The sequence below is a fragment of the Gekko japonicus genome, unplaced genomic scaffold, assembly GCF_001447785.1.
Source record: "Gekko japonicus isolate JY-2015 unplaced genomic scaffold, Gekko_japonicus_V1.1 scaffold908, whole genome shotgun sequence".
NCBI lineage: Eukaryota > Metazoa > Chordata > Lepidosauria > Squamata > Gekkonidae > Gekko > Gekko japonicus.
In genome coordinates this window covers 382,693-409,828 of record NW_015172030.1, presented here as the reverse complement: position 1 = coordinate 409,828, position 27,136 = coordinate 382,693, and the positions used below count along the sequence as shown (strand labels likewise).

Sequence of the window (27,136 nt, the reverse complement as noted above, 5' to 3'; positions counted from 1 at the left end):
TCAATAGCAACGTTGATCCTTCCAGTCAAAAGTGCAGATATGCCCACAGTACCCATTACTCAATGTCTGCCCTTGCCTCTCCATCCGTCTGCCATCTCCAAGGGAAAATGCCAAATCCAAGGGAAAATGCCAAAAAAAACCCTTTTCACCTCCTTAACCCATATGACATCCAGGCAACAGAACGGATGGAGGGGAACACCTGCCAAGATGGGGGGTAGGATGGGGACCCCGGCCAAGTCTCTAAAACATTCCGAACACAAACAAAAACCCCTCTCTTAATTATCTGCCTAATTAGACACACTAGGACCTCCCCCCCCGCGCTCATCTTCAGGAAGCAGAAGGAGGTGGCGACAGAAACCTTTGTCTTGGCCAGTGAGGGGTCCCGGGAACTCGCCCGGCCAGACCTCCTGCACGCCTAATTAAGTGTCCGACTCTGCTTTCCCTTTTAATAGGACCCGGTCAGCTTTTCCAATTACCAAATGCACTTGTCGTCTCAAGAGGAGGTGGAAGATCCTCCCTTTCTCTCTCTCTCTCTCCCTCTCTCTGCCCCCTCCAGCAACTGCCCTCATGTTCAGCGAGCGGTTTTGATAAAAACAACCAGATGCACAGAGTCTCTGCTAATTAGAACGAGGGGGATTGTAAAAAAAACACCAAAAAACACACAACCAGATGCACAGAGTCTCTCCTAATTAGGACGCCGAGGCGGAAGAGAAGGCCAGGTCTCGTAACGCGCCCAAAATACCTCGCATGGAAAAACGGTGCCGCCCCAATGCTCCCTCTAAGCTGTGGAGTCTTGTGAGCAAAAATTCTACTTTGTGAGCTACGGGCATTAAAGTTATGAGCAAGCGATTTGGTTACTGCATAAATTACTTTGCTCTGGAGCAGTGTTCCCTCTAAGCTGAGTTAGTGTGAGCTAGCTCACAGTTTTTTAGCCTCCGGCTCACACATTTTCGTCTCGGCTCAGGAAGGAAGGCTCCAGAGCAAACTGATTTATTCAGTAGCCAAATCTCTCCCTCAGAACTTTAATGCCAGTAGCTCACAGAGTAGAATTTTTGCTCACAAGACTCCACAGTTTAGAGGGAACATTGCTCTGGAGCCATCCTTCCTGAGCGAAGACAAAACTTGTGTGAGCTGGAGGCTAAAAACTGTGAGCTAGCTCACACTAACTCAGCTTAGAGGGAACACTGCCGCCAAACCCCCCCCCCAGTTCCCACAGAAGGTCTCTTGCTTCCATCACCTGCCTTCCTCCCCCTGAGCAACCCCTCCTCTGTTCTCCAAGCCTTGGGCCTCCTCACCTCCTCTGTTTTGAACATCACTTGGAGGAGATTGGTTCTTTTCAGGCCAGTGGGGTGACAAAATAAATCGTTGTTGGCTCCGTAGCTGCTGCTGGGCCTCACGCCACAAACACAGCCGGCCCTGTGTGTGTCCAAGCACAACCCAGAGCGTGTAAAGACCACAACAGCCGACTGTTGGGCATCCCCTCGACGCATTCCAACAAAATCTCGTTTCCCCAAAAAGCTTTCTTTCCCGAGGAAACACAGTCGCATTCAAAGTTGCCAACAGGGGGATCAGCAAAAATTTGCTGTCCCCCCCCCTCCATATTGTCCGCTTCCCCCGATCTTCCCACCCCTTGTTGGGTCCCCATTCCTGCCCCCGGCCTCTCCTTTCCCCCTCACAGCCCTGCCCAAGCGGACTTTTTTCCCTCTCTCCTCCCCACTCCCTTATCTCCCGGTTGAGGAACGCTGGGCACCATTTTGGGTTGTTTCAATTGTATGCAGACATTGCTCCCCCCCCCTTTTCTGGGGTTTTAACCCCACAGTGATGCTCAAAGTATGATTAACAAGGAAGAGGGGGAGGAGATTGGATTTATACCCTGCCCTTCACTACCCAAGGAATCTTAGAGCGGCTTACAATCTCCATCCCCTTCCCCTCCCCACAACAGACACCCTGTAAGGTAGGTGGGGCTGAGAGAGCTCTTTCGAGAACTGCTCTTGAGAGAAGAGCTCTGAGAGAACTTGTAACTGACCCAAGGTCACACCAGCAGCTGCATGTGGAGGAGTGGGGAATCAAACCTGGTTCTCCCAGATTAGAGTCCACGCACTTAACCACTACACCAAACTGGCTCTCAAGAAGCAGCGTTAAAAGAGCATATTATGCATATTTAAAGCACTCCACACAGACATGATCACCATAACCCTTATGACAGCAACCCTGCAAGGTAGGCCTGCACCGTTATTCCAGTATTACAGACGGGGCTCTGAGGAAGCTGGGAGAACTGTGGCTTAAGACCGATACGAAGCTTGTGGCTAAGGCAAAACGCAGAAAGAGGCTCTCCCAGCTTCCATTACTAGGGCTTTTACGCAAATAAAAGGGCTGAAGAACATACCTCAGGAGCCCCCGAGGTTCAAACCAGTCTTTAAAAAGCTACAGCGGCTGCCAGTTTGTTTCCGAGCTGGTTATGACCTTCAAATCCTTTCATGGCCTAAGACCATCTGTTTATTTCATTCAATTCATTCATATCCCACCTTTCTCCCCAATGGGGAGTCAGGACCCACAGCAGCTTACATCAATCTCCAGTCCTCCATTTTGTCCTCACAACAACCCTGCGAGGTAGGTCAGGTTGAGAGCATGTGACTGACCCAAGGCCACCCAGCAAGCTTCCATTGCACAAGTGGGGATCTGAACTCAGGTCTCTCAGATACTAATCTGACACTCTTAACTACTATACCACCATATTTCCCCATGTGCCACCTATTGGCTGGTTAACCCCCCCACCCACAGAAGATGGCCCACCTGGCATGAACCAGAGCTTGCGCCTTCTCCTTTGCAACTCCTGCTTGGTGGGGTGGGCTCCCTAAGGAAGATGGTGGGGAGGCTTGAGAAAGTTCTAGGAGATGCTGCATGGCCCTTTTATTTGCTATGGTTTTTAATGGGGTATAAACGACAGGTATCTTTTCTCGGGAGCGGGGTCATTTGGGGGTTTATTTTTTATCCCCCCCCCCCAGTTTTCAAAACCTTTCTTTAGATAACAGGGGAATTACAATTGATACAACCCTTAAGCAAAATGTTGATACACATAAGCAGGGGTCATTTCCTGCGGGAGCGCACAGGAGCGGAGCTCCGGCAGTAAGGAGCCCAGGGGGCGGGCACATGCAACAAGCCCCGCCCCCTGCTCCCAGCAGCCCTCAGTTGGGCCACGAGGAGCAAGAAGCAGCCAAGTAAGTTGCAGAGCCCCCCGCTGGACCGCCTTCAGGTACAAGCTCTCCCTTCTCTGTGAGGACAGATCTGTACGCCCCCCCCCAATAGCTAGCAATCCAAAACAGTCCAGTGGAGCCTGAGTGGTGAGTGTTGCCTTCTGACACACTTCTGGACAGGGGGTGTGGCATATGCAAATAACTTATGCTAATGAGTTACGCTAATGAGCTCCTGCACCTCTTTTTCTACGAAATGACCCCTGCACATAAGCAAAACGTTACTACCACATAAGATACTATATCAAACATTTCAAAAACATATATACAAATATCAGTTACAATGGTGTTTCTAGTATAAGATCATAAGCTTAAAGTGAGGTATAAAGGTATGGGGGATATTAAGTGCCATGGTCATGACCTGCAATGGTGAGTTTTTTTAACGTAAAGAGGTGGAAAAATCTCAAGGGATTTTACTCTACATATCAAAGATAAGATGGGAATTGATACACAGCTTATTAACAGCAGCTGAGACAGTACCGGCAAAACTCTGGAAACTACGAACATTCTCCTTGTCAGAATGGTACTCGTAGATCACTTACTAATGGAGAAAATGACTGATTGCCTACAACAAACAGACATCTACCCAAGGCATACCAACGTCACTGAAAAATGGCTTCCAGTCATCACTCATATTCTTGAACAAGAACTTGATCCTCCAGACCAGTTCTGTCGTCAACTATTATTCTTTTAACATACGTAACATTTTCTCTTACTTCTCTTTTCTTTCAATTATCTCCTTTTCTTCTCTGAATTGATCTAGGGTTTGTTTTGACGACTTTAAAACGGTGGTGTTTTTAATTACGATTGATAAGCCATCTTGAGGAAAGCTGGTATATAAATACTACCAGGGCTTTTTTTGTAGAAAAAGCCCAGCAGAAACTCATTAGCATAATAGGCCACACCCAACAACAGAAACTCATTAGCATATCCAGCCACACCCATGAGAGCATAGCTCATTAGCATATTAGGCCGCACCCCCATGTTACCAGAAGTATAGTCATCCAGCCACACCCACCTTTTGCTTCTTATTCTGTTTACCTTGTTTGTTGTCAAAACCCAGGGCTTTTTTTGTAGCAGGAGCTCCCTTGCATGTTAGGCCACACAACCCTAATGTAGCCAATCCTAATGAGTTTCTGCTATTGGGTGTGGCTTATTATGCTAATGAGTTCCTGCTAGGCGTGGTCAACTTGGGAGCCAGCCGGAACTCCATTCCTGTGCGTTCCTGCCCAAAAATAGCCCTGAATACTACAATGAATAAGAGCCTGTAATCGCGCCCCCCCATCCAGCCTGACTCCACCCCCAAAAGCTCATTGGTTCTCAGCAACCTGCTCCGGATGTCAAAAGCCAATAGGTCGGTTCTGGGCCTTTCTCTGGCTTCTGGTGCTGCCTGCCAGGCTCCTGTTAACTGGCTTCTACATTTGTCAGTCTTGTCCGTCGTTATGCTTGTCCCGCCCCCGGACATCTCTAGGCCTCACCCCATGAATCTCAGTTCTTGGGATCCAGCACTCCTACTCCAGTCGAGATCAGCCAAGCCAGGTCCTGGTCTTCTAGACCACTTGACTAGCTGCCTGGCCCCAAAGTGGCGATCAGCATTTCCCTAAGCATGTAAGAAAGGCCCACAAGAACGAAGCACTGATGCAACCTTTCCGGCCTTCCTTCTCATGATCTGCCTAAGTTCACAGAATCAGCATTACTGTCAGATGGCCATCAAGTTTCTGTTTGAAAACCTTCAAAGAAGGCGAGCCCACCACCTCCCAAGGAAGTCTTTTCCACTGAGAAACCGCTCTGTCAGGAAGTCCTCCCTAATGTTTAGCCAAAAACTCTTTTGATTTGATTTCAACCTGTCGGTTCTGGTCCGACCTTCTGGGGCGACAGAAAACAGCTCCTACCATCTTCTATATGACAGTCCTTTAAGGACATGAAAATGGACTTCTCTTGGACTTGAACTGCAGCTGGGCCATATAGATAGCAGACGCTGGGCTCCCTAATAGGCCATGCATTGGCTCCCTAATAGGCCATGCATGCATCAGAAACCATTCCCTCCTATTGCGCGTTAACCCACTTGATGTGGACGTAAGCTGATGTGGATGTAAGAACATAAGAAGAGCCATGCTGGATCAGACCAAAGGCCCTTCAGGTCCAGCACTCTGTTCAGACAGCCGTCAACCAGCCTGCCTCTAAGAAGCCCATAAACAGGACGACCAAAGGGGGCCTAGCATACACAGGAGTTTAAGAAGACTCATTCCCCCACAAAATGTCAAATAAGTCCACTTCCTGTGCAGTCAACAAATAGGTTATAAATAGCAGACGCTGGGCTTCCTAATAGGCCATGCATTGGCTCCCTCATAGGCCATGCATGCATCAGAAACCATTTCCTCCTATTGCGCGTTAACCCACTCGATGGCTTCAGAAGGCAATATTTGAAGTGGAACCTCTGTGTCCGAGCACGGCACGCTCACGGTGAGCCTTCGAAGGGAGCCGCCGGCGCACAGCCAGCAGAAGCTGCTTACCGTCTTCGTGGCCTTCTCGGTTCCTCCGCCGATGTCGGTCTCGCCGGTGACTGACAACCGACTCCGTGCCCGTTTCATTGTCCAGCCCGTCCCGGCTGCTCGCGGCATTTGGGCTGCAGAGAAGGAGAACGTGCGAGATGTAACGGCTATACCGAACGAGCCACTGCCGTTTCAGCGGGAACCCCCCCCAATCCCTCCCTGTGTGGTTACGGCAAGCATATTAAAAGCCCTTCCAAAGTGTTCAGCAAAACGAGTGGTACAATCACAGCGGGACCGTAGCATGGAGAATGCGTGTCCATCAGATGCTGAATTTGCATATTCGGCAAAAGCCATCTCAAACATACATGAGGGACCACTTGTTTGAAGCTGCCCAGGTGCCAAATGCTCATGGCTACCTCCGCTCGTTAACTGTATAAACTGTCTTTATATTTGCATACAAATTACAAAGTCAGTAATCCTGAAGTGGGGAAAAAAGCAATTTTAAAAAATAAAACGAACATGCCCATCAGCGTCTCCAAACTAACATATGCACAATGCTGCAACTTTTCGCTGTTATCCTACGATCAAAAAGGGAGGACAGAGCCGAGATAAACCGGCACAAACTATAATAAATTAAAGAAGACACTTATATTTATAGCCTAACAGTGTCACCTTTTACACCTACAAACATAGTAAATGTAACATCCAAATTACACATGGAGTGAAGACGGGATAATTAAAAACTTAGAGTCACCCAGTGAAGTGTGCTCAGGGCAAACCCAAGGAAGTACGTAATGCATGATTAACTTATGGAACTCATTGCCTCAAGATGCAGTAATGGCACCCATCAAGCCCTGCTTGGCCAGCCCAGAGGTCCCTCTAGTCCAGCACCCCATATCCTACAGAGGCTGACCGTACACTCAAGAATATCTACAGCAGTGGCACAGAGACCAAAGCCTCTAGCCCCCAGCACTCTGCCCCTGAACATGGAGGTCCCATTCAACTATCTCTGCTAACAGCCACTGATAGAACTACATGCCTGAGTGGATGCCCTGTATTCTTGGTGCTTGGGGGGGGCAACAGTGGGAGGGCTTCTGGAGTTCTGGCCTCACTGGTGGACCTCCCGATGGCACCTGGTATTTTTGGCCACTGTGTGACAGAGTGTTGGACTGGATGAGCCACTGGCCTGAGCTGACATTGGCTTCTCTGATGTTCTTATGCCAGTAATGGCCCTTCCTCAGTCCACCTCAGCAGCGCCATCTAGCGACCACAAGCAGTTTCGGGCTGGAACTAGTCAATCAGCACAGCAGCCCTCTGAACCTTTTCTTCCCACCCTACCGACAAGGGGCCGGTGTGATTCTTCCCTCCTATATTTTACCCTAACAACCACCCTGTCAGGTAGATTAAACTGAGAAGGGAATGGCTTGGCGAAGACCACTTAGTAAGCTTCGCAAAGCTTAGGAGACGTGAACTCAGATCTTTCCAGTCCTAGCCTGACACACTAACCCCTACACCATACTTGCTCTCTAATACTGCTTTATACCGCTCTGAATGCCATAACTTGCTCCACTGCATCTTGGGAATTGTAGTTTGGTAGGGTGGCTCAAGTGGTTAAGACGCTGAACTGCAGGCTGTGGAAGGTCGGTATTTCAGCAGTTCGAGACCCAAGTGTGCCGCATGACGGAGTGAGCTCCCGTCTCTAGTTCCAGCTCCTGCCAACCTAGCAGTTCGAAAGCAAGGAATTGCAAGTAGATAAATAGGTACCACTTCAATGGGAAGCTAACAGCGTTCCGTGCGCCTTGGTGTTTAGTCATGCTGGCCACATGACCACGGAAACGTCTTCGGACAGCGCTGGCTCTTCGGCTTTGAAACGGAGATGAGCACCGCAACCCTAGAGTCAGACTCGACTGGCTCTCGAGCAAGGGAACCTTTACCTTTTTTTTAGGGTAGTGGAAACTCTGTTAGTGTCCCAGCCTCATTCTCCCAGAAGTACAGGTTCCAAAAGTCCTGTTCACATGACGGACACGCATGAAGCTGCCTTAAACTGGATCAGACCATCAGTCCATCAAGGTCAGTATTGTCTGCTCAGACCGGCAGCCGCTCTCCAGGGTCTCAGGCAGAGGTCTTTCACCTCACCTACTGCATGATTCTTTTACATGGAGATATCAGGGATTGAACCTGGGACCTTCCTCTCTCAGCCTAACACCCATCTCACAGGAGAAGAGGAGATTGGATTTATACCCCGCCCTTCACTACTCCGCGGAGTCTCAGAGCAGCTTACAATCTCCTTTCCCTCCCCACAACAGGCACCCTGTGGGGTAGGTGGGGCTGAGAGAGCTCTTCTGAGAACTGCTTGTGAGAGAACAGCTCTGAGAGGACTTGTGACTGACCCAAGGTCACACCAGCAGCTGCATGTGGAGCAGCGGGGACAGAGTCCTCACGAAGCCAGCTTAATTGCAATGAGACCGCCGGGCCTCCCAAATCAGTCTTGTCTACTCTGATGGGCAGGGAAAGATCTTTCCCAACAGCCCAGGTCCTTTAACTGGAGATGTTGGGGGGGGTCAAACCTGGGACCTTCTGCATACAATGCAATCGTTCTGCTGAACGTATGAGGCTGCTCTTATACCAAATCAGAGCTTTGGTCTGACAGCGGCTCTCCGGGGGCTGAGTCAGAGGTCTTTCCCATCACCCACTGTCTGATCGCACCGACTGGAGGGCCCAGGCTAGCCCTAAGGTCATCGGATCTCAGAAATTAAGCAGGGTCGGCCCTGGTTAGTACTTGGATGGGAGACCACCAAGGAAGCCCAGGGTTGCTACGCAGAAGCAGGCAGTGGCAAACCACCTCCCTTCGTCTCTTGTTCCAGCTCCACCAGGTAGGGTTGCCAACCCTCCCTGATTTGCCAGGGGTCCCCCGTTTTTTGGGGGGGGTTCTACCCGCCCCCACCCCCCACAGCCACCCATCTCTCTCCCTTTAAGTGTGTGGAACCCGTGTTTCCTCCCAAGCCCAATCTCCGCAAGCTTGCAGGGAAATGCCAGCTTCGTGCTCTTAAAAGGGAAACACGGCTGCTCTTAAAGGGGAAACGCCGGCTCCTGCATTTAAAAGGGAAACGCCGGCTCCTTTAAGTGCAGGGAACTGCCGTTTCTGGAGATCTGGCACACGGGCGGGGGGGGGGCGGATGTCCCCAACATGACGTTATCACGTCGGGGATGCCCTGCCCCTCCAGGAACGCCCCCAAAGTCCCCCGCTGGGGGTGGAAGATGGACTTGGCAACCCTACCGCCAGGTCAGGCAGCTGGCCCCAGAGCTCTCTCGCCCTGACCTAGCCATAGTGATCCACGTGGCAGTCACCTCGAAGCTGGATGACTGTAATTCGCTCTACATGGGGCTGCCCTTGAAGCTGACCCGGAAATTACAGCTGGTCCAGAATGCAGCGGCGCAGGAACTTACAGGTACCCCAGTGAGCGCACGCATCCAACCAGTGCTTCGCCAGCTGCACTGGCTCCCAGCTGAATACCAGATCCGCTTCAAGGTTCTGGTCTTAACTTTTAAGGCCCTAAACAGTTTGGGACCAATGTACCTGTGGGACTCCCTTTTCCGGTATGTCCCTCTAGAAGCCTTGCACTCACAAGAGCAAAACCTACTGGTGAGCAGTGTTCCCTCTAAGCTGAGCTAGTGTGAGCTAGCTCACGGTTTCTTAGCCTCCAGCTCACACCTTTTTGTCCTAGCTCCGGAGGGAGGGCTCCACAGCAAACTAATTTCTGCAGTAGCCAAATCGCTCGCTCACAACTTTTAATGCCGGTAGCTCACAAAGTTGAATTTTTGCTCACAAGACTCCACAGGTTAGGAGGAGGAGGAGGAGGAGATTGGCTTTACACCCCACCCTTCACTACCCAAAGGTGTCTCAGAGCGGCTTACAAACTCCTTTCCCTTCCCCTCCCCACAACAGACACCCTGTGAGGTAGGTGGGGCTGAGAGAGCTCTGACAGAAACTGCTCTTTTTTCAAGAACAGCTCTTATCAGAACTATGGCTTGCCCAAGGTCATCCAGCCAGGTGCAAGTGGAGGAGTGGGGAATCAAACCCAGTTCTCCCAGATTAGAGTCCGCGCACTTAACCACTACACCAAACTGGATTAGAGGGAGTATTGCTGTTGGCCCCGGCCCAAAAGGTGTCCGGCTGTCCTGCCTGGTGGCACTCTCTGCCTGGAGACATCCACGCCCTGCGGGACCAAGTACAGTTCTTCGGGGAGTGCAAGACGGGTTTCCATTGTATCCGGCCTGTGACCTGCCCCCATGGAGGGAGAGAACTACATACTGAATGCCATCATAGATAGGTTGTGTTTTTAATGGTTTTATTTAGTTAAATGTTGACTGTTGATGTTTTAACTAATTTTATTGTATGTCTGTCAGGGCGAGTGACAGACTTCACATTAGGGTTGCCAACTCACTTTTTGCCAGGAGCGGGGGGCTCCCGGCCGGTGTCCTCTTCGTGCGCGCGCACTACGCGCCCCACGTGCATCACCCGGAAGTGACGTCACATGCTGGGGGCGGGGCGACGCCATTTGAGGGGAAAACAAAGAGTTCCCCCCTCAAATGGTGTTGCCCCGCCCCCAGCGTGTGATGTCACTTCCGGGTGATGCACGCGCGGGGGTGGGGTTTCCCCCGGGCCCCGATTCCGCAGGAGTGGGAATCAGGGCGCAAAACCGGGGGGAATTCCGCCCCCCAGGGGGATTTGGGACCCCTACTTCACATTCCTGGGATCCCAGATCACCGCAGACTGTGACAGCAGCCATGAAATTAACAGACGCCTGCTCCTTGGGAGGAAAGCGATGGCGAACCTAAACAGCACGATAAAAAGTAGAGACATCTCCCTGCCAACAAAAGTCCGCATGGTCAAAGCAATGGTATTCCCAGTAGTCATGTATGGCTGCAAAAGTTGGACTATAAGGAAGGCCGAGCGCCGAAGAATAGATTCTTTTGAACTATGGTGCTGGAGAAGACTCTTGAGAGTCCCTTGGACTGCAAGGAGATCAAATCAGTCAATCCTAAAAGAAATCAACCCTGACTGTTCCCTGGAAGGCCAGATAATGAAACTGAAGCTCAAATACGTTGGCCACCCAATGAGAAGGGAGCACTCACTGGAGAAGACCCTGATGCTGGGAAAGATTGAAGGTCAAAGAAGACGGGGACGGCAAAGGATGAGATGGTTAGACAGTGTCATAGATGCAACGAACATGAAATTGAGCAAACTTCAGAGGACGGCGGAAGAAAGGAAGGCCTGCCGTGATCTGGTCCATGGGGTCGCGAAGAGTCGGACTCGACTGTGCGACTGAACAACAACAACAATTCTAAATATGATGTACACTGCCCTGAGCCCTTCATGGGGTGGCCAGTTTAGGGATCAAATAAATCAAAGCAAATCAAACCCTACAGGGTCACCGTAAGCTGGCTGTGACTTGATGGCACGTTCCGCCACCACAATATCTGACTCTTTTACATGGAGATGCTGGAGGGGGGGGGGAGTTGAACTTGGGACCTTCTGCATTCCAAGAAAATACTCTTCCTCCGCCCCTCCCTGCTCAGTCTCCCAGGAGATTATCTGATGGCTTTTTGTTATTTCAGGCAGAGGAGGTGAAATTTCTGGTCAACAAACAGGGATGCCCCACCTCCTCTTGGAAACCCCCCTGAACGTCAAGTTCCTACAGTCAGTCATCATGATTAATCCGATCAGCCTCTCTGCTTCTGAATTGTGCTTTAATATAAACAGGTTTTTGGCGACACTGGACCTAACGTCCTCAAGAGCACGCCGGTCCCTCCGAAGTATTTGCTAATTTTGGTTTCCAGGTGGATCGGCTGCTTTTTGTTCCCTCCTGGATGCAATTAGAACATGTAAACCCAACAAAGCTGAGTCATGTGCCCCTGAACCGGCAGAGGTATTATTCAGTACGAAAATGCGTCAAAACATATTCGTTGGCTTTTCTTTGTGGTTAGTGAATTCAATTAAAGCACACCAAGCTTAGTCACACAGTTTACAAAATTACACAAGGGGAAGAAAGGGCGGCTTCCCGCACAGCCACGAAGCTCGTGGAAAGGCCTGGGCTCAGGTGCTCCCTCTCGGCCTCGCCTACCTCACAGGGTTGTTGTGTGGATAAACAACAGGAGAGGCTCTGAGCTTCTTGGAGGAAGGGGCAGGATGGGGGATACGTTCCTGGGGAGTAGTGTATGCGAAAGAGATCTTGGGGTAAGGGTGGACTGTAAACTAAATGTGAGCAGTCAGTGTGATGCGGTGGCAAAAAAGGCAAATTCAGTCTTGGGTTGTATTAAAAGGGCCAAAGCATGGAAATCACAGGAGGTCATAGCCCCTCTGTGTATTGCCTTGGTCAGGCCACACCTGGAGTACTGTGTGCAGTTCTGGAGGCCTCACTTCAAAAAGGATGTGGACAAAATCGAGAGGGTGCAGAAGAGAGCGAAGAGGATGATCAGGGGTCTGGAGACTGAGCCCTACGAGGAAAGGCTGAGGGCCCCGGGAATGTTTAGTTTGGAGAAGAGGAGATTGAGGGGGCACACGATTGCTCTCTTGTTATGCCAATAAAGGTTTATGCGAGAGATTGCTCTCTTTAAATATTTGAAAGGCCGGCCGTCATTTGGAGGAGGGCGAGGAGCTGTTCCAGCAGTTGGCAGCAGAGGACAGGACCCAAAGCAACGGGTTTAAATTATATGCAGAAAGGTATCGGCTGGATATTAGGAAAAACTTTATCACAGTCAGAGTGGTTCAAAGGTGGAATCAGCTGCCTAGGGAGGTGGTTAGCTCCCCTTCACTGACAGCTTTCAAGAAGAGGCTGGACGAATATTAGTCAGAGATGCTTTAGGCTGGTCCCGCATTGGATAGGGGGTTGGACTAGAGGGTCTGTACGGCCCCTTCCGACTCTGTGATTCTATGATAAGCATGTTAAGAAACACACACAAGTCAACAGAAAAAAAACCTTTTCCCTGTGTAAACTGAAGGGGAGGTGGAATCTACGCACTGCTGGGCAGCACAGGAAGAGAGAAGAAAGGGTCGGCCGCTGGTTTTGCTTGGGTCCACTCAGCCTGAACGCCAGCCTGGAAAAGTCCCAGTTCAACAAGGGTCCAAATCGTTCGTTTCCTCTCCAGGAGAGCCTGACCCTGCAAGGTGGCCAAGGATTCTCCCCGCCAAGGTTGGGGACACTCTGCCCAGAGAACACGACACCCTGCGGGGCACATATGCGATGCCCCCTTGGCACCGGTCCCGGTTGGGGATGGGTCAGGAAGACAAAGACAGAGCGGAGTCACGTGACGGAAGCCGCACAAGGGTGCCGGGAGAGCCACAAGAGGGCAGCAGAACCTTTGCAAGATTCGGGCGGCTGAGGCAAGCCTCCCCCCCCTCCCCTCTTTTTAGGCTGGAAAACAAACCAGAGAGAGCGAGAGAGAGAGAGGGAGAGAGAGACACGGAGGGGGAGGGGGGGGAGAGAGAGAGAGAGAGAGAGAGAGAGAGAGAGAGAGAGAGAGAGAGAGAGATGGCCTAGGAAGCAATGGGGACAGGAGAAAGGAAAGAAATCAGCTGAACTCTTAAAATGTTCCACTGTGTAACCGGGATTTCTCATCTGGAGCGCAGACACCTGGACCATAAGACATAAAAACATAAGAGACGCCAATGTTGGATCAGGCCAAAGGCCCATCCAGTCCAACACTCTGTCACACAGTGGCCAGAAATACCAGGTGCCATCATGAGGTCCAGCAGTGGGGCCAGGACACCAGGAGCCCTCCCACTGTTGGCCCCCCCAAGCACCAAGAAGACAGAGCATCATTTGCCCCAGAGTCCCTATCTATACCTTGTGGCTAATAGCCACTGATGGACCTCTGCTCCATATGCTTATCCAATTCCCTCTTGAAGCCATCCATGCTTGTAGCCGCCACCACCTCCTGTGGCAGTGAATTCCAAGTGTTAATCACTCTTTGGGTGAAGAAGTGCTTCCTTTATCCGTTCTAACCCGACCACTCAGCAATTTCATGGAGTGCCCACGAGTTTCATTCTCCAGACTTTCATTCTCTGGCCGAATCCAGAACAAGACGGTCCATCAGGTGTTTGTTTGTTTTTTTAACAAAAGGAGAACCCACTGTGTCTGCGTCCGTTGCTGCATGTTTTCAAGCTGCTGCTACCTATCCGAAGGGGAGGGAAGGCCGCATGGTATAGCCCAGTCTTGTCAGTTCTGGGAAGCTAAGCAGGGTCTGGAAGGGAGACCACCGAGGATAACGGAATGCATGTACCGCTTTAAACCGCAGTTGCAGTTTAATCAGACCGCTGATCCATCTACCTCCCTACTGTCCTCTCTGACTGGTGGCAGCTTCCCAGGGTCTCTGACAGAGAAGGGTCAGTTTCCAATCCAGTACTTGCCTCAGTGGTCATTAGCCGCCAGAGCCAAGTAAGAACATAAGAACATCAGAGAAGCCAGCGTTGGATCAGGCCAATGGACCATCCAGTCCAACACTCTGTGTCACACAGTGGCCAAAAAGACCAGGTGCCATCAGGAGGTCCAGCAGTGGGACCAGGACATTAGAAGCCCTCCCACTGTTGCCTCCCCCCCAAGCACCAAGAATACAGAGCATCCCTTGCTCCAGACTGAGAATTAAGAATATAAGAGACGCCAATGTTGGATCAGGCCAATGGCCCATCCAGTCCAACACTCTGTCACACAGTGGCCTAAAATACCAGGTGCCATCAGGAGGTCCATCAGTGGGGCCAGGACACTAGGAGCCCTCCCACTGTTGCCCCCCCCCCAAGCACCAAGAATACAGAGCATCCCTTGCCCCAGACTGAGAATTAAGAACATAATAGAAGCCAATGTTGGATCAGGCCAATGGCCCATCCAGTCCAACACTCCGTCACACAGTGGCCTAAAATACCAGGTGCCATCAGGAGGTCCAGCAGTGGGGCCAGGACACCAGAAGCCCTCTCCCACTGTTGCCCCCCCCCCCAAGCACCAAGAATACAGAGCATCCCTTGCCCCGGAGTCTCTATCTATACCTTGTGGCTAATAGCCACCAATGGACCTCTGCTCCATAAAATTCATGGCAAAAATAGAGGGGGAAATAGGGGCGGGGGGGGGGAACTGACGGAGATCAAGGAAGCCGTGTCAAGTTGTCTGCTTATTGTTCCCTTTGAATAGGAAGCGGAGGAAGGAAAAGGTGCCGCTCAAAATCACATTCAGATACCCCAGGGCAATGCTGTACTGACTGCAAAGTCACCCCTGAACAGCCATAAATCTATGCAGAAGGTACCATAAAACCTGATGAACAAAGCAGCATGCAGTGTAGAGGGAGATTAAACTCCCAATGTGGCTGTGGAAAAACTAAGAGGAAACAGATGGGTGCCGAATCAAACAGTGAGGGGCCCTTGTCCACTGGTCTTGGATGGATTGCTACCTGACCCCAGGCCCTCCCATAACTGCCTCCTGCAGCAGCCAAGTTACTCAAGAATCAGTGCCTGAATTTGCTCATTTTCTTCTTCCCTTTCGGACCCCTTTTTGGTGCCGTGCACTGTTCTGCAGGTGCTACTTTTCAACCTGAAAGGTGGACTATACACCATATAAAATAAATAACTATCAGCGATATCCAGCACTGAAACATGGCTTCGTTTCGCGCGCTTCCTGTAGGAGAAGAGAGGCAGCTAACGAGAGAGGACTGAAACTTATCGTACTGGAAGGAGGGGGGTCGGGAGTCGCCGATGCCTCCTGTTCTCTCGAGGGGAGGAGGAAGATCCGTGTGGCTCTCGGTGCAGTGCGAACCCGCGTCCGAATGGGAGCTTTCGGCCAGGACCAGCTGAAAAGTCAGAGAAGAGAAAGAATTAGACCGGCCCGAAAGAGACAGACTCGACGAATCTTCGAAAACGAGCATTTGCAACAGCCAAGAGTCCTGCCTAAAGGCCACTGCTAGACGGCTGGGGTGAAAACAGACCTGCAGTGGAGTTTATTATTTATTTATTTAAATTTATAACCCGCCCTCCCCGCGAACGGGCTCAGGGCGGTGTACAGATGGGGCCAATGCCCAATACATAAAACATTAAAACTGCATTTTAAAAACATTCAGTGCAACATAAGTGCTCTCCACAACAACTAACAAGGGAACCGATGTCACCAGGATGGTATCCTTAGTGGCCACAGCTCCACGCAGTACCACCATTTTTGCACTCACGGCGAGTTGGTAATAAGGGCTAGGACAGATGGTAACAGTCGTGGCGGCTCCTACTCAAACGCCTGGCGGAAGAGCTCCGTCTCGCAGGCCCTCAGAAAGGTGTGCAACCTAGATTATCGGTCTCCAGCCCTTTCACTACGGTGACCCACCCATTCAAATTTTCTTGGTATGGTGACCCATCGGGGGCTGGCCCAAGGTTTTTTGGCGCCCTAGGCAAACTATGACCTTGGTACCCATCTTGTGCAGCATACCATTTTCTACAGTGGCTAACCAGATGTTTCTGAGAAACCAACAAACATTGCCCAAAGGGTGCAGCTGCCCCCGTTATGAACCTCAAGCATGTGGTATGCTGTCATACACAGTCTTGGCATATGGTGGTTACATTCCAGCCTTTGACCACCTGCTCCTCCTCCATCACTCCCTCTAATCCCCCCTAAGATTCTCACTCAGCCCAGTGACTATCAGGACACTTTGTACTTGTTCAACATGTACATGTAGTGAAGGGAAAAATACTAAGCCTAGACAGCTTCAAGAGGGGACTGGATAAACATCTGGAGCAGAGGTCCATCAATGGTTATCAGCCACATGGTGTAGATGAAACACTCTGTCTGGGGCAGTGGTGCTCTGTGTTCTTGGGTGCTTGGGAGGCAACAGTGGGAGGGCTTCTGGAGTCTGGCCCTGCTAGTGGAACTCCCGATGGCACCTGGTTTTTGGCCACTGTGTGACACAGAGTGTTGGACTGGATGGGCCATTGGCCTAATCCACCATGGCTTCTCTTATGTTCTTACGTCTGGGACAATGATGCTCTGTCTTCTTGGTGCTTGGGGGGCAACAGATGGAGGGCTTCTTGAGTTCTGGCCCTGCTGGTGGACCTCCTGATGGACCATGGGTTTTGGCCACCGTGTGGCATAGAGTGGGCCATTAGCCTGATCCAACATGGCTTCTCTTATGTTCTTACCAACTGACGTATGACATGGAAGATACTGTTTCCATGGTCAGATCATGGTTTCCAAACACAAAAGAGAAAAATGCAAAGGGCAGGGGTGGCCATAAGGAAGGGTCTTCACAACCTCCTGTGCTAGAACACATTCACAAATGCAATCGATCTTCCAAATCCAGGTCCGGTCCCAACTCCCATCAAAGGTCACTGAACACTCGAGAGGTCCTTCCTTTGACCCCATGACCTCAGTGGAGTCCACCGGCCTGTAACCCTTTCCCAATTCCATAAACCCCCTCTAAGCCTCACCCCTCAAGAATGCCTTTTAGAAAATACTATTTGAAATGTTTTTACGGTAAGCAAAGCATGGCCGAACGTTCGGTTGGGATCATCGCTGCCCACCAGGCGGCAACAGGAGAGCGGGTTTCCCTTTTTCTCAACAGGCATGTGAGGGCACGTAAGCCTACGCGAACGTAATGAGTTCATTTGTCAACTGGCTAAATTTCCTAAGCAAGCTGCAGACGGACAAGCCCAGAGGGAGCAAAACAGGCTGAGGGATGAGGCAGGGAAGAATATATATCTCGCAGGAGAGCGAGAGAGACGTACACCCAAAAGGCCCAAAATGTTAAGAAAAGTGATTTTTCTCGAACGGCGACATATTTCTCGTCAGGGCCAATCTATCACCCCAAACAGCAGCCGCTGGGGAAATGCTGAAAGAACAGGCAGCGCCGGCATTCGGCCCAACGGCAGGCTGACCAAAATTGACATTCCTGTAACCGACGCACGGGGGAAACGTTAATAGGAAAGGTATGTAAGAGAACCATGTTGGCGGCACGGAGGAAGCGCCAGAGAGACTGTCTCTCCCCAAGGCACTGCTCGGCTGATGAGAATTTACACACGGGTTTTTTAAAAAAGGGAGGAGAAACTGCAGGAAGGATATAGGAGACGCGCGCTCCTCCCGCCCCCAATAAGATCCTGACAGAAAGTTGCCCCGATGCATTAAGTTCCTTTCACTTCAAAGGAAAATAAGGGCTCCTTTCTGCTGACAGCAGCACCCGGCTTCCGTGCGAGGAGCCCCGTGAGACAGGCGAAGCGGAGCAGATGGAGCGAGAGCTCAAGTGTATGAAATTTGCTTCTGTCCTTTACAGGGACAAGCTACCCTTGATAACTGGGATCAGATAGTTTGTGGGCTGCGAATGGTGGGATTCAGCCGCGATTCTTAGTTTTCTTTTCTTTAAGAAAAAGAGGCAAGTTTCTAGTCCTTATAGACATCACAATATCTGCTAAAAAGAAAGGGGGAAAGCCTGCGGAAAAACCTCAGAAGCCAGAAAAGTGGTTCAACACTAAGTGCGTGGACTCTAATCTGGGAGAACCGGGTTTGATGCCCCACTCCTCCACTTGCACCTGCTGATGTGACCTTGGGTCAGTCACAAGCTCTGGCACAGCTGTCCTTGAAAAAGAGCAGTTTGTGTCAGAGTTCTCTCAGCCCCACCCACCTCACAGGGTGCCTGTTGGGGGGAGGGGAAGGGAAAGGAGTTTGTCAGCCGCTCTAAGACTCCAAGTGAAGGGCGGGGTATACATCCAATCTCTTCTCTTCTTCTTCCTTCAGTAGCTAGGGTTTCCAGGTTTCCCACTATAGTGCGAGACCTCCCCTTGACCCCCACTGCTACTCAGTAGGCCAGCATTGGGGAAAATAAGGCAAACATCACCCACATGTTGACAGCACTGCGTCATTTCTGAGGTAAAACCAGAAGTGACATCAGACCACTCTAGGATTCGGTGAAAAATCTACAGCCAAACTATAGCATTTTCACTGAATCCTAGAGCACTGTGACGTCACTTCCAAGCTTGCCCTGAAAATGAGAACATGCTTCAATGTGACAGCGCCTCCTATGTGTCCTTGTAAGCCACTCTAAGACTCCAAGTGAAGGACGGGATATAAATCCAATCTCTTCTCTTCTTCCTTCAGTAACTAGGGTTTCCAGGTTTCCCACTACAGTGCGAGACCTCCCCTTGACCCCCATAATGAACGAAGGCCTCCACAATGGATGGCAATTTCAACTCGGGCTGCTAGGCAAATCTGGCCAGTCCCTACCTTCCCATGATGCTTTGGGATGCAGCGTAAGGCGGAATGATTTTATCAATATGTGGCAGATCCATACACCGACAGCCCGGAAAATGTACACTCTTGCGGCGACGGTCCCCTCCCCGCATTAGGCACACACGTCATAGCGTCTTTGAAAAAGAGCAGTTTGTGTCAGAGTTCTCTCAGCCCCACCCACCTCACAGGGTGTCTGTTGTGGGGAGGGGAAGGGAAAGGAGTTTGTAAGCCGCTCTGAGACACCTTTGGGTCTCTTCCTCTTCCTACCACTCTAGGATTCGGTGAAAAATCTACAGCCAAACCATAGCATTTTCACTGAATCCTAGAGCACCGTGACGTCACTTCCAAGCTTGCCCTGAAAATGAGAACATGCTTCAATGTGACAGCGCCCCCTATGTGTCCGCCTCCCCCAGTCTCCCACTGGCTGGCAACCCTAGGTATTCCATGGGGTTTCCAGTGCTCCAACCCCATATCTAGCTGACAAAGCACATGATGTGCTAACGCCAGAGACCGGTTCTTATCTTCACAATGAACGAAGGCCTCCACAATGGATGGCAATTTCAACTCGGGCTGCTAGGCAGATCTGGCCAGTCTCTACATCCCCATGATGCTTTGGGATGCAGCGTAAGGCGGAGTGATTTTATCAATATCTGGCAGATCCATATACCGACAGCCCGGAAAATGTACACTATTGCGGTGACGGTCCCCTCCCCCGCATTAGGCACACACGTCATAGTTGGAGAAAAGGAAGGATGACATCACCGCCAACCAATCGGGGATTTCGCTGATCCCAAGGCAGCGAATGGGAGAAGGACGCTCCGCTGTCGCAATGCCTCCCTGGAAAATGGCCTACAATGGCCGACCCACTGTGCGCGACTCATCCGCAGCCGGGGCTTGGCTAGCGTCAGAATCGGCACATGAGACGGCTTAGTCTCTCTGCAAAGAAAAAGCCTCGGACTCAGCGGGGTGGCGGCACTGGGATTGTCCGAGGACGAGGGGAAAAGCTGTCAGGAGCGTGGAGAACAGCGAGAAATCCTGAGCTTCACTTGCCTCGCCAACAGACAGGCGTTTAAGTGCTTGCAAAAATAGCTTAGGTAGTCCCAATCCTGCAAGGTCAACGTGAAGGTGAAGGAGGAGGCGGTGGCGCATTTATGGAAAGACTAGGGCCACTGGGCAAAGAGCAACTGAGCACAATCACAATAACTGATCAGAGTGAACTTCCACGAATGGACATGTTCACGCGGCCAGATATTCCCGATTTAAGGATTGCACGTCCCTCTTCGGCTTGCGGGCCAATTCCCTCCTCCCCTTTGTTGTTAGCGCTAACCATGGTGTTACATCTTTACCAGCAACTGCGCCAACTGGCTCTGTGTAGTTAGAGGCAGCTTTGGAAACAGAGACCGGGAACTCACAGAGATGCACACACACAAAAAAACCCCTCACCTATACCAACCACAGTTAGCTCTGAAAGTGAAACCGAGAAAAAGAGCCAGTTTGGTGTAGTGGTTAAGTGTGCAGACTCTAATCTGGGAGAACTGGGTTTGATTCCCCATTCCTCCACTTGCACCTGCTAGTGTGACCTTGGGTCAGTCACAAGTTCTGTTAGAGCTGTTATATAAAGGGCAGTTCTGGAAAGAGCTCTCTCAGCCCCACCGACCTCACAGGGTGTCTGTTGTGTGGAAGGGGAAGGGATATGTAAGCCGCTCTGAGACTCCGAGTGAAGGGCGGGGTAAAAATCCAACCACCAACACCTCCTCCTCCTCCTCCTCATGAGCTCAGGGCAGTAGGCGACACTGGAATGCAAGACTCCCCAGTTCTCAACTCAGCCTCTCAGGCACTAGCAGGGGTTTAGCAAGGGTGCCCCCTATTTTCATCTGCGAGATTTAAGAAAGTCAGAGGACTTTATGTATTTATCTCCTTGCTTTATTTATATCCCACCCTTTCCCCCAAAGGGGACCCAAAGCATCTTACATCATTCTCCTCTCCTCTGCTTTAACCTCACAACAACCCTGTGAGGTAGGTTAGGCCGAGAGTTTATGGCCGGCCCGAGGCCACCCAGCAAACTTCCATGGCAGAGTGAGGATTCGAACCCAGGTCTCCCAGGTCTCAGTTTGACACTTTAACCACTACACCACACTGGCTCTTGGCCAATGAGGCTGGAGCTGTTTGAGACATGCTTCTGCTTCCCCGCCTTAAAGACAAATGGGAAAAGGACGCTACTCAGCTCACCCTTTGGCAAGTGCTCGGGAGAAGCGGGGGATGGCCGGACGCCAACCCGACTCTGGAGGAAGGGAGTTCAAATTGCGTAAGGGCTTGGCGTGCACGGCCCACGGGCTCCTGACACAAGGCAACAATCCAACGGCAACGAGATCTGCCGTTCGAGAAGCGTCTCGCTGTGAGTCAGGGAGACGCTCTGACCCTTTGGCGCAGGAGGGATTCGGCCTTCTTCCAAAGGGCTGGGCAGCTAGAAGGGAGAATTTCTCCCCCAGCGTCGGGAGGAAAGCTGTGGATCAGAAGCTTTGGAGGACAGCCAGATTAACTGCCTAAGTAAACCAGTTTGGTGTAGTGGTTAAGTGCGTGGACTCCAATCTGGGAGAACCTGGTTTGATTCCCCACTCCTCCACTTGCAGCTGCTGGATGACCTTGGGCAAGCCATCGTTCTGACAAGAGCTGTCCTTGAAATGAAAAGGCAGTTCTGAAAAGAGCTCACTCAGCCCCACCTTCCTCTCAGGGTGTCTGTTGTGGGGAGGAGAAGGGAAAGGAGTTTGTAAGCTGCCCTGAGACTCCAAGTGAAGGGCAGGATAGAAATCCAATCCCTTCAATCCAATCTCGTCTAAGTACGCCAGTGTACGCACGAACACATGAATCTGCTTTAGACTGAATCAGAGCCTTGGTCCATCAAAGTCAGTATTGTCTAATCATAGAATCCTAGAATCACAGAGCTGGAAGGGGCCTGTCATGATCTGGGCTGTGCTACCAGAGGCCTACTAGGCCCAGAGAGCCCGGCTAGCAGTAGGTGAGGCTGGGCCTACAATTCCCAGAATCCCCTGGGAAGTTTTGGAGCCAAAATGGACCAATGGGAAAAGAGGAGGGCTGGGAATAAAAGTTCTGGAGCTAGAGGAAGAGCTGTTCTTTCTTCCAGAGGGCAGAGCCAGAAGAAAGGCTGCTGCAGGGGAAAAACCCTCATCCTGAGGGAGGGGTGAGTAGTGTAAGGCCACTTGAGATAGTGAGCTAGGGACAGTATATTTATACGCGTTAGGGCATTTTATTTCTTTTCTTTTCACCCACTTACTGTTATTATTCTCAGGGCTATTTTTGTGCAGGAACGCACCGGGACGGAGCTCCGGCTGGCTTCAGAGCTGGCCACGCCCACTACAGCCAAAACCTCTGCATGCGTGGCTACACAGGGAAGGCCTGGAGAACGACCCCCCCCCCCCAGCGACTCCATGGTGGGTGGGCCAGGGGGGCCCCTGGAAGGATCAGGGTGGCATTTAAATGTTCCTTCCCCGGCCTGTCCAAGGGCCGGGCACCCGGGCAAGCCAAGGGAAGGCATGGGGGTGTGGCCTAACATGCTAACGAAGTGCAGGGTGTGTCCTAATATGCTAATGAGTTCCTGCTGTTGGGTGTGGCTTATTATGCTAATGAGTTCCTGCTGGGCTTTTTCTACAAAAAAAGCCCTGATTATTCTGCACCTTGTTGTTTGACCTCCTATAAAATAAACCTTTTCCTTGTTTCACTCTGCCTGGTCCTCACGCCTGTTATTCGGCCTAAAGGGAGGTCTGAGGGTCTTGGGAGGGCGCTCTGGGCCTTCTCAAGGGAACCTAAATCCAGAGTGGTGGCAGCGTCAGGTGACACCCCACCTGAGTCATGACAGGGCCCTACAGGCCATCTAGTCCAAACCCCTGCTCAGTGTGAGATCAGCCGAGAGCATCCCTGACAGGTGTTTGTCAAGCCGCTCCTTAAAGACTGCCAGGGAGGGGGAGCTCACCACCTCCCCAGGCAGCTGATTCCACTGTGGCACAACATTTAATGTAAAAAAGTTTCCCTAATATCCAGCTGGTACCTCCCCGCCCTTAATTTAAACCCATTCTTGCGAGTCCTCTAGTCTGCTGCCGACAGGAACAGCTCCCTGCCCTCCGCTAAGCGACAACCTTTCAGATCCTTCAAGAGAACAATCCTGTCTCCCCTCTGCTTCCTCTTCTCCAGACCGAACATTCCCAGGTCCCTCAGCCTTTCCTCCGAGGGCTTGGTCTTCTCCAAGATCCTGATTATCCTCCTCGCTTTCTTCTGCTCCTGCTCTATTCTGTCCGCATCCTTTTAGAAGTGAATCTTTCAGGCCAGCCACGATCAATGCAATCTCGGTCGTATCTCACTGGCAGTGCCAGTGGCATTTTCCTGAGGCGGGTGTGGCACTCCTGTCTGTTTGTACAGAAACGCCAAACGTCTCCGGACAGTCTTCAACGGCAGCCCCGTCCAAAGTGCACTGCAGTAGTCTAGCCCGGATGTGAGCACAGTGTGGATTGTCATGGCCAAGGCCACAGTGGGTGTACCAGTTGAAGCGCGTTGAAAGTTAATCATTGTGTGGACTCTGGCAGGGCTGGCGGTTGGCAGGGTCATACACTGACCGAGGCCACGGTCCAGCAGAGGGGCCCACAACCAAGTGGAGACGCTGGGTCAGCCTCCTGTTTTGTAGTGGGAAGGGTGCCCCAAGGCGGCTGAGTGCGAGAGAATGGGGCCCACTCCCTTTTCCAAGCGGCCCTCGGGCCCTTACAGCTTTGCAGCCACTCTGCCTCGTTCCCTGTAGACCTACCTGCACTCCCAAGGCTTAAAAGGATGCAAGAAAGATGCCCTCCACTCCCACTTGGTTTAGCTGCAATTTAGCAGGAAGGAAGCTGTGACTGCACGGCGCGTGAAAGCCCTGCTCCCAAAGGCTCGAAACACCCAGAGCTGGACGTGCCTTCTGTCAGCTGTCTGGAGGAAGACCACCATTCCCAAATGCCTGAAGCCCATCAAGGAAGGAGCAAGGACCTCCTCCCTAGGGAGGATGTTTCACACTCTCGGTGCCACTGTTGAAAAGGCCCTGCCCCGCACAGCTGACCCATCGCATTGCAGACGGTGGCGTTAGGTGGAGGAGGGCCGTGCAGGAAAAGTCTTACGACAGTGAAAAACAGCAAGAGCACATCTGAATAAACACCAGGTACGTGGATCCAGAAGAGCCCTCACCCAAAGCTGAAATGCTCGTAAACCCGCCCCCGCTCGGCTTCTAGGCCCTCGCGGATGAGTCACCCGCGAGAGCCGTAAAACCCTGCGTCAAAGCACAGCAATCCACTCCAAAACATCCCGGCGCAGAACACAAGGACAGATGCTCCACAGATGCAACTGAACCGAGCGCCTGCAGGATGTTCCATCAGCAAACATTTCCAGACGGGGCTGCCAACTTCCGTGTGGCGCCTGCGGACTTCACGGAATTAAAACTGGTCTCCAGATCACTTCCCCCTCGAAAAAAATGGCTACTTTGGAGGGTGGACTCCCTGGCATTGTACCCTGCTGAGGTCCCCCCTTCCCTAAACCCCACCCTCCACAAGCTCCACCCCCAAAATCTCCAGGTATCTCCCAACTCACAAGCGGCAACCCTATTTCCAGGTTGTTGAGTAGAAGAAGAAGAGAAGAGAGGAAGAGATTGGATTTATACCCTGCCCTTCACTTGGGAGTTTCAGAGCGGCTTACAATCTCCTTTCCCTTCCCCTCCCCACAACAGACACCCTTGTGAGGTAGGTGGGGCTGAGAGAGCTCTTTCCAGAGCTGCCCTTGAGAGAATAGCTCTGAGAGAACTTGTGACTGACCCAAGGTCACACCAGCAGCTGCATGTGGAGGAGTGAAGAATCAAACCCCGTTCTCCCAGATTAGAGTCCACACACTTAACCACTACACCGAACTGGCACAGATTGAGGAAAAACAGCTGTAGGAAGAAAAGAAGGCCAAACCGGCTCACCTCTCTCACACTACCTGGCTACTGAGACCAGACTCAGGGCCATAGAATCATAGAGTTGGAAGGGACCTCCAGGGTCATCTAGTGTAACCCCCTGCACAATGCAGGAAACTCACAAATACCTCCTCCTCCACACCCAGAAGATGGCAAAAACCCTCCAGGATCCCTGGCCAGACTGGCCTGGAGAAAAATAGCTTCCTGACCCTAAAGTGGTGATCAGCACTTCCCTGGGTGTGTAAGAAAGGGCCACAAGAACTAAACATGGAGGCAACCCCTTCCTGCCCTGCCTAAATTCACAGAATCAGTATTGCTGTCAGATGGCCATCTGGCCTTTAAGCAACGTTTAAGCAACTTGCTAGGCCGCCTCTGCCTGACTGGCAAAGCAAGTGACAGTCTTCCATAATACGCCACCTTAATTTTGCTAGCATTGGGTTGAACTGATTGTTCACAGAGAATGGTGGTTTGGTGTAGTGGTTAAGTGCGCGGACTCTAATCTGGGAGAGCCGGGTTTGATTCCCCACTTGCTGCTGCTGGATGACCTCGGGCAAGCCGTAGTTCTGATAAGAGCTGTTCTTGGAAAAGAGCCGTTTCTGTCAGAGCTCTCTCAGCCCTCACAGGGTGTCTGTTGTGGGGAGGGGAAGGGAAAGGAGTTTGTCAGCCGCTCTGAGACACCTTTGGGTAGTGAAGGGCCATGGGGTATAAATCCAATCTCTTCTTCTTCTAATGCAGACTCTGGCCTGCTTTCAGTTGGCCCGACCACAATGGCCTCTAGGGTCATGGCAAACATTAGGCCACAGAAGTTCACAGAATCTGCACGGCTGTCAGATGGCCATCTAGCCTCCGCTTAAAAACCTCCAAAGACTCCGGGGCCCTGTTCCACATGGGGACGGGGTGCGGAGAGGGTTGCCTTCTCATGCCGCCATTCCCTCCAGGGGAACTGATGCTCTGCAGTCTGGAGATCAGTTGTAACCCCAGAAGAACTCCAGGCCCCACCTGGAGGTTGGTAACCCTATTCTTAGCATGGGGCAAAACGCACATGGAGATGGAACAAGGAAGACCTCCGTTCGGAGGTGATTCGGGAACACGGAATTTCTCCCTGATATATTTGACAGGCGTATTCGCACCGGAAAGCCTCAATGGCCGATTGACTGCATTTGGCAATTTCCCCCCCTTGCAGTGCACAAGGCATTCTATGAAACCAAAACAGCAAATCATTCAAGATCAGATTATCACCTCTACATCCCAACATCTCATCCGGAGTTAATCGGAATTGCACCGGGGCAGGGACCGACGGCAAATGACAACACGCTGCTGGCTGCAGATCTGAATGGATCAGATCAGAGATAAATAATTTTAAAACATAGAGGCCGGCCGGCCGGCCATCTGGTTCAACGCCGCACAGGCATGGGTGGATCAGTTGCAAACACGGGCAATGAGTGAAATGGCAAGAGACTAAAAAACCCAAGCCTTTCAACAGGATCCCAGCTGGGATAATATCTTGTAGAAGTCCTGTTGGCAGAAAGAACATATGTCTCAGCGGTGTCATCTTGAGGACTATCCCATAATTGTTTGAGAGGCACATGGGAGGAAGAACTCTGGCAGGCCAGTGGAGGCTCTCACGTCAAGTCATGGCACCGCCGAGAATACTCCTCCCTTGTCTGAAGGTGTTAAAAAGTACAACGAGCCCTGCCCAACACTGGAAGTAGTAAGGCCTCCAGTGTGGTGTAGTGATTAAGAGCGGCGGGCTTTAATCTGGAGAGTCCACATGAAGCCAGCTGGGTGACCTTGGGTCAGTCACAAGTTCTCTCAGAGCTGTTCTCTCAAGGGCAATTTCTGTCAGAGCTCTCTCAGCCTCACCTACCTCACAGGGTGTCTGTTGTGGGGAGAGGAAGGGAAGGCGATTGTAAGCCGCTCTGAGACGCCTTCGGGTAGTGAAGGGCAGGGTATAAATCCAATCTCTTCTTCTTAATTGTTCGGGTTATGTGTACGGCTCATGATTCAAACCACTTGGTTTTTCAAGTGGACTGCTTGTATAAAAGGAAAAGGTAAAGGTTTCCCTTGCTCGAAAGCCAGTCGAATCCAACTCTAGGGTTGTGGTGCTCATCTCCGTTTCAAAGCCGAAGAGCCAGCGCTCTGCCGGGCAACTCCGAGGTCTTTCTG

The 27,136-nt window shown here is 51.4% G+C and overlaps 1 protein-coding gene across 1 annotated transcript in view; it reads right to left on the bottom strand.

Moving 5' to 3' along the window:
- The window catches only part of DVL1 (dishevelled segment polarity protein 1), a 79,143-nt gene extending 61,810 nt beyond the window's left edge, over window positions 1-17,333 (bottom strand). The window contains exons 1-3 of the mRNA XM_015420602.1: window positions 17,241-17,333; window positions 15,456-15,577; window positions 5,765-5,877 (exon numbers count right to left, since the gene is read on the bottom strand). Coding sequence (XP_015276088.1) covers window positions 5,765-5,877; window positions 15,456-15,577; window positions 17,241-17,333 — 328 coding nt within the window. The remainder of the gene's footprint in view (window positions 1-5,764; window positions 5,878-15,455; window positions 15,578-17,240) is intronic.
- Window positions 17,334-27,136: the final 9,803 nt, after the last annotated feature.